General features: G+C 43.2%; 1 protein-coding gene across 1 annotated transcript; it reads right to left on the bottom strand.

The window, feature by feature from the left end:
• Window positions 1-207: 207 nt before the first annotated feature.
• WDR83OS (WD repeat domain 83 opposite strand) lies at window positions 208-7018 on the bottom strand. The gene is made up of 4 exons (XM_089532519.1): window positions 6935-7018; window positions 3499-3604; window positions 1827-1924; window positions 208-441 (listed from the first exon to the last, which is right to left on the bottom strand). Exons 1-4 carry the CDS (start codon window positions 6982-6984, stop codon window positions 375-377), a joined length of 321 nt encoding a protein of 106 aa, XP_089388645.1. The 5' UTR covers window positions 6985-7018; the 3' UTR covers window positions 208-374.
• Between the last annotated feature and the right edge of the window lie 201 nt (window positions 7019-7219).

Genomic DNA, 7219 nt, shown 5'->3' with positions numbered 1-7219 from the left:
TGGATCCTAAAAGCTGATCTTTCTTTTAACTGTTTTAATGAAGTTCAGGTCGCTCTTTCTGAACAAGAAAGCTGAAAAGACAGCCCGAGCAGTATGTGATATACAGTGAGAGCTCACTGAAAATAATTATTTAGCTGAGGGCAAAACTGTTATTCAAGTGCAATGCACTATTAATACACAAAAACAATACAGCATTGTAGGCAAAGCTCTTTCACAATGACAATTTTACTGACAATTCAAAATGAGAATTCCCAATACTTTTGCAACACTACACTTGTGCAAGTGGATCTGCATTGCCTGAGAAAATTGTCCTCTCTCAACAGAGAGGGCACCTCTCCTTTGTAAGAGGAGATCTGAAGAGAATGGCTAGCACTTTACCAAGGAGGAGACATGGGCTGGGGGTTCTGAAGATAGGACATCACTACAGCAGAGATAGACAACCTGGAAAAAGGAGAGAGATGGATAAAATAATCAGAACAGAATACACAGCATTACATTGAAAACAGAAGCCCAAATAGTAATGGCAACAGAACGAATTCCACACATAACCAAAAAATTACAAAGTGTGCGGTCAAAATTATACATATAATCACCACATGTGATCAGGGACATCTTCAACCTGTGACAGACTACTTAGAATAGTTAAACTTTAAATTAGTTGTCGCTATCACATGCAATTTAACATAGTTAATCTAAAATATTAAGAAGCCAAGCCCTTCCTCCAGTCCATCTGCCTTGGTCCAGGCCTCGGAGGTGGAGAAGAACTGCTGGACCTGATCCCATTCCCCACCACCACTCCCTTCTCCTTTTGTGTCGTGTCTTCTTAGATTGTAAGCCTGAGGGCAGGGAACCATCTAACTAGAAGATTGTATGTACAGCGCTGTGTAAATTTACAGCGCTATATAAATAAAGGTTAATAATAATAATAATAATAAAGTGAAGTGAAGTGCCCCTTTCTAGGAAAAAAAGACAAAGCTGACGCTTAACCAAGAAAAGGGAGTTTACCAGATTGGTAACTGATATTACCTAAAAAGGTAGAAGAAGAGATTTCTTCCACAAGATCCAAGAAATCAATTGAAAAATTAAACTAAGAGTAGGGATGCACATTATATGATCAGAACAAAATAAAAAGATGATGGAAGCAATATGCTGAAAAGTTATACTAAAAAGATGAAAGACCTATACATTTCTTCAGAGAAGAACCCTTAGGTAAAGAACATAGCATTTCAGAAAATTAAGTGGAAACTGCTCTAAAAGCACTTCAGTGAAATAAATTAGCAGAAATAAGTGGTTAACCAACAGACCTGTCTCAACCCTTACAGACAGTATTGATCCAAATTCTACAAACAATCTGCCAACAAATATGGAAAACAGAACAATGGCCTGTAGACTAGAAATGTTCAGCACACATGATAATACTGAAGACATGGGATACATAGCAGGGATCCCTGGTAATTAAAAAGCTATTCAAAACAAGGGAAAAACCTAGCCAACCACTTTAGCATTAGTATAACGGATACAAAAGAAAGTGGGAACAGGAACAGGCATTCATTAAGTCAAAAGATAGTGGTATATAGTGAAAGAAGAAGCTAGACTTTCCATTTCCAACTACATTTCATTGCTGATAAAAAATAAAAGCCTTTGGTCTCATCATTAATTTAAAAAGAACATTTGATGTCACTGGAGTCTACATAGTTAGGATTATTGAACAACCTTAGATTTTTAACCAAAGTGTTGTTAGACAGAAGTGGTAACACAACAATGCAATAAAAGGACCCAGGACTCAGTAAAAGTCTGAAAGAAAGAACTAAAAGAGTATGACTCACATGAAACTGCTCATCATCTGTTTGGTGTCTTCTGAGCTTCTAGAATTGGCAAAGCTGATGAATGAACAGTAAACAGCAATCCAGGCACACCACTTTAACTGAAATACCATAAAGTAATATAATAAAAGCCTCAGTGGGTTCAAAAATCATACCAGGTACTACCTAGTACAGGTCTAATATATCTATAAACAGTTCAACTTGTGTGTTCAGTGAACACAGAAATCCACTTGGAATTCATATTTCCCTTTCTGATCTGTACTGTGCATTCTAGTTGAGCCTCTTTGTTGTTGTGTGCTTTCAAGTTGTTTCTGACTTGGCAAACCTATCATGGAGTTTTCTTGGCAAGATTTGTTCAGAGGAGGTTTTGCCTTTGCCTTCCTCTCAGGCTGAGAGAATGTGACTGGCTCCAAGTTCACCCAGTAGGTTTCCATGGCTGAGTGGGGATTCAAACCCCGTTTTCCAGAGTCGTAGTCCAACATTCAAGCCATTATGCCATGCTGGCTCTAGCTGAGCTTCTATTAATATGTTTTTGAGTTAGTAAAAATAACTTTTACAGATTTGACTACTGGGCTTTCTTTGCAACTTTCTTTTTTACCATTTTCCTCATTTAAAAAAAAAAACTCTTCTGAAGTCAAATTAAACTACACTGGAGTCCCCTAGAGCTTTCCCACATACTTGTATAAGAATAAGATGTAGGGTGTCATTTCCTGCTGGTGGGCAACTGATTTGCTACTGTATGAACGAAACTGTAGAGTATATGGGCCTCTGGTCTGCTTGAACAAGGCTCTTTTTTATATTCAGTGAGAAATAGAAATGATGATGTGATGTGGTCATATGGTTATTCACCCCCCACCCGGCCTTAGACAAAATTTTTCTACCCTGCTTCACCATACTCACATGTTTTGTACTTCTATGGCTATTAATATATTGATTATTAAGGCATTTCCTGGTCAACATTTCACTCCATGCATCTGAGGAAGTAGACCAAATAGCCTACGTTACAACTTCTTTCGCACAGTTAGTCTCAAAGGTACTACAAGATCACTTTGCATAGATAAGGCCTCTGTATAATAATGCCACAATTCTCTACATACTTACTTGGGTGTAAACGTTACGGAACACAGTGCAACAACCAGAGCAAAATGAAATGAATTAGGGTAAAACAAATAGTAGTTTCCAAAACTGTGCTGGCTCATTTCAGCTACAATAAGAGTAAGGAGGGGTTTTCCTCCTTTTTAACACTCTGGCATATTTTAAAAAACAAACACAATATTTTCAAAGGGAGATAAATTAATTACAGTGCACCTGCGTACTATATGCGGCTTTGAGCTTATGTGCAAAGCTGCGCGTGGGGTGGCGACTCCCATTTGGATGAATGGGGCACACGCCAGTGACGCACGTGTGCCACTGCACCGCCGCATACACGAGTCCCAATCACTTGAATGGGACTTGAGCTTGCGCGGTATTTGGCTTACGTGGGAGGGGGGTCCGGAACGGATCCCCCACATAAGCCAAGGGCACACTGTATACGATCTCCATCTTAGTAAAAAATCAAACCATCCAATAGCAGTTACATGGTAACAAATTGTTGGCCTAGGCTTCCACTTGATTTGCTCAGCTAGTATTTTTGATGTCCTGAAGTAAAGAGCCTAGATAGAACATCAGTACTCACCTTTAGCATTAAGCCACACATACTAAAAATCATTCCCAGAAGATTCATGTAGTCAGGTGTAGGGTCTTCCAAAGTAGGGTTGTTCTCTGTGGATGGAGGCTTGTATCTACAAATTAAATGTCCCATTACAGGGAAAATAGAAAGCATTAAATTATGTCTGCTGGCAGATTATCCACCTCCTGTGCTATCTTCGCACAAGCACAAACCTTTTGCTCTCTGCTACCTAAGAAAGCAGGTAGGGCTGAATCTAATAGATTTATCTTACAGGAGGGCAGATTTCAGTGAACATCAGGAAAAATGTTTTGTCGTTAGGGCAATTTTACAATTGAACCAATCTCCTGGCTGAGAGACTTTGGGCCCAAATAGCTAGGCCAAAATAAAGCTGCTTTGGGTCACTTTGGAGGTATGCTATTTTTAAATGATGACTGGACTGGAGTGCAGCTTTGGCACGGCTTCTGGCCTCTTCAGATGCGTGTGTAATTTAAACAGCATACTTCCAAAGTGACCCGAAGCAGCTTTATTTGGGCCGGTCTGTTTGGGCCCTTTCTTTTACACTGCACTGAACAGGGGACAGAATCATAGAATCAGGTCTTGATAGTTTATATTATACTTTCTGATTCTGTTATTTCATTACTGTAATAGCATGCTACAATGGTAAACATTTATTTGTCAAGTTCTTGCTACTGAAACAATTCTTTAAAGTTCTGTATTTCCTCTCAGTGGACCTTTATGTTCAAAATATCTTTATTTCTTTGCTCTTAATTGCCTGTCATTTGCCTAAACCAGAAACAAACATCTCTATCTCTTCTCTCCAAGCATACATTAAATTTGGGTAGGTGTATATTATATTATCAGGTTCCAATACTATATATGAAGAATTAAAAAGCCTGATCTTTCCTGTGCACTCAGGAAATGCAAGGAGGAGGACATCAACAGACAAAGTATCAGTTACATCTTAATCCTATTTAAAAACATAAGATTTCATAGAATTCAAACATAACCATATTAGAATATCAGTATGCAAAGGGATCTTGTAAGCACCTTTAAGACTATGCAGAAGAAGTTGTAGCATAAGCTTTCATAGACTTTAGTAGACTGAAGGAGTAGTCCAAGACTATGAAAGCATATGCTACAACTTTATTGGAATGTATTGGTTATCCTAAACCCTCAGATGACATGATTTATCATGAAAAATTATAATCCCCTCTATCCCTGTGGAAACGAGTGCTTTGAAGAATCCAATTATGGAAACATCACCACAGCTGCTAGAAGTAACCAGTTTACTATTAATATACAACAACACAAATTGCTCAGTGTTTTTTAAACTGATTCTTTATTGTACAGAAAGTTAGCTACTTTGCTTAACTGGAATACCTTTTTTATTTAAAAAAACAATTGTGAACAAGGCAGAGACTGCACAGCCATCTATCAGGGCTGCTGTAACAGCATGTTGCCTTGAAGAGCCCACATTGAGCAGAGGGTAGGATGTTATTAGATTGGGAAACTGTGGCAATAGATGCTACTGAACTGCCAGCCCCATTTAACGCAGCTAGTGGGGAGCAGCACCCAAATATATAAAGAGCCTGAGCTGTCCATTTCTGACTGATGAACCTCCTTCTTCAGAGTGACCAGAGGTCCTCCTTTTCCAGGACATGTGCTGCCCTGCATTTCAGGCTTCTGTCCACGAGGAATTTCCAAATGTCCTCCATTTTGAGAATGACTAAGAAGCATGAATTTACATTTATATGAGTGTACTTAGCTTTTATTTCTTAATCCCCTACATTTTTCTTGAATGTCCCACATTTTGTGATGCCTCGTCCTCCTTTGCTGTTAGGACAACTGATCACCCTGCTTCTTCCATTTCCATGAAGGCTTTATATTACTTCAGCAACAGCCCACCCTTGCATTAGGACTGGTTGCTCTTCCCACTCCAGTGTGATAGACCCAGTCCTGATGGGCAAGGCTCTCCTGCTTTTCCTTTAAAGCCTCTCCAAGCAACAAGACTAGCCATCTCCCTCCCCTGGCATGTGGCCCAGTTACTATCAGGGCTTGTGGCTGAGACACTCTTTGATAAAATGCCAGCCATGCTGGCTGACTAGGGAGGGGAGAGGCACAGGATTTATTTGATCCTCTGGCTCAGTCTGAGCATTCGCAATCTCCGTCTCTCATTGTCCTTTGCAACTTTCCATGGCCAGCTGGCAGCTTGGCTACTGAGAAGGACAAGAGGCTGTGTGCTGACCAGATGTCCCCACGCCGCCAAGGAGGATGAGGCACCCCAAAATGTAGGACATTCCAGAAAAATGGAAGACACAGACTCATAGAGTTGGAAGAGAGCCCAAGGGCCATCCAGTCCAACCCCATTCTGCCATGCAGGAACTCTCAATCAAAGCATCCCTGACAGATGGCCATCCAGCCTCTGTTTAAGGACCTCCAAGGAGGGAGACTCCACTACTTTCCAAGGGAGTGTCTTCCACTGTCAAACCGCTTTTACTGTCTAGAAGTTCCTCCTAATGTTTAAGTGAAATCTCTTTTCCCATAGTTTGAATCCATTGCTGAGAATGTGATGAAATAAAAGCTAAACACACTCATTCAAATCCATGCTTCTTAGGCCTGCTCCGAATGGAGGACATTTTGGAATTCCTCCCGGACTGAAGGTTGAGGTGCAGCAGGACATATCCTGGAGAAAGGAGGGCGCCTGGCCACCCGTCCTCCGGCCTGCTCAACTCATTTGCACCAATGGTCCTCATTCCACACAGCTGGGAGGTCGGCCTCCTTTTCAGGGCGCAGGTTGGAGTGCTGAGGGGCCATTCTCAGGGGGGCCAGAGGCCATACTTGCAAAGAGGACAAAATGTAGGACACCCAAGAAAAATGAAGGCACAGCACCAAATAAAGACCCCTGGTGGCACAGTGGCTAAATGCCTGCACTGCAGCCACTCCCTGACAAACCTTAAGGCTGCGAGTTCAATCCCAGCCAAGAGGGCTCAAGCTCAACTCAGGCTTGCATCCTTCAGAGGTGGCTAAAATGAGTGTCCAGCTTGTTGGGGGCAATTGGCGGACGCTTTGTAAACCGCTGAGGGAGTGCTTCAGTGCACTGATAAGCAGTGAGGAAATGGACTTGCTGCTGCTCCTGCTAAATAAGAGCTGAAAACACTCATAATAATGTAAATATCCATTCATGCTTCTCAGTTCTGTTCCAAAATGGAGGACACTTTGGAATTCCCTCCCGGACGGAAGGCTGGCGCAGCATGGGTCACCTCTGCGCATGCGCCCAAACGCCCCCGCCGCGTCGCTATGGAGACCTCAGGACCCGGAGGGACCCCAGCGCCCCCTTCCGGCTGGCGCAAGTGACTCTCCGTCCTCCCTCTCCGCCGCGGGGTCCCTGCGCCCGCCGTGTTCCGCGGCCGAGGGAGCCCCCAGCAGCCCCTCTGCTGCTGACCTGAGGACGCGGTTGGGCCTCCGCGGGTCCGCCATGCTGTTGCTGGACATCGCAGGCTGCCCGCCTGGCGCTCCTCCGAGCGGCTTCCTCCGCAGCGCCCGCTTCCGCTTCCGCTCTGGGCGCCTGAGGCCGGGGCAAGTGAGGCTGTAACACCCCAGACCTCCCGCGCCCTGGTTCCGGCTGGCCTTCTCCCTCAGACAGACCCGACTCACATCGGGCCAGGTGGAGCCAGGTTTCCCTGGAGATGGCAGCCACGGATGCTGGGAAACCGCAGGAAGAAACCCT

This window comes from Sceloporus occidentalis, unplaced genomic scaffold, assembly GCF_023333645.1.
Source record: "Sceloporus occidentalis isolate IW3139 unplaced genomic scaffold, rSceOcc1.0.p SCAF_1, whole genome shotgun sequence".
Classification (NCBI taxonomy): domain Eukaryota; kingdom Metazoa; phylum Chordata; class Lepidosauria; order Squamata; family Phrynosomatidae; genus Sceloporus; species Sceloporus occidentalis.
The sequence above is the reverse complement of the archived record's forward strand: the minus strand, read 5'-3'. Positions and strand labels throughout refer to the sequence as shown.

Coding starts and splice junctions, on each gene's coding strand:
- WDR83OS (XM_089532519.1), bottom strand. CDS start 6,984: ATGTCCAGCAACAGCATGGCGGACCCGCGGAGGCCCAACCGCGTCCTC. Junction 3,605..6,934: donor AGGCCCAACCGCGTCCTCAG/GTCAGCAGCAGA, acceptor TTTAATTTGTAG/ATACAAGCCTCCATCCACAG. Junction 1,925..3,498: donor TGTGTGGCTTAATGCTAAAG/GTGAGTACTGAT, acceptor ATGGTATTTCAG/TTAAAGTGGTGTGCCTGGAT.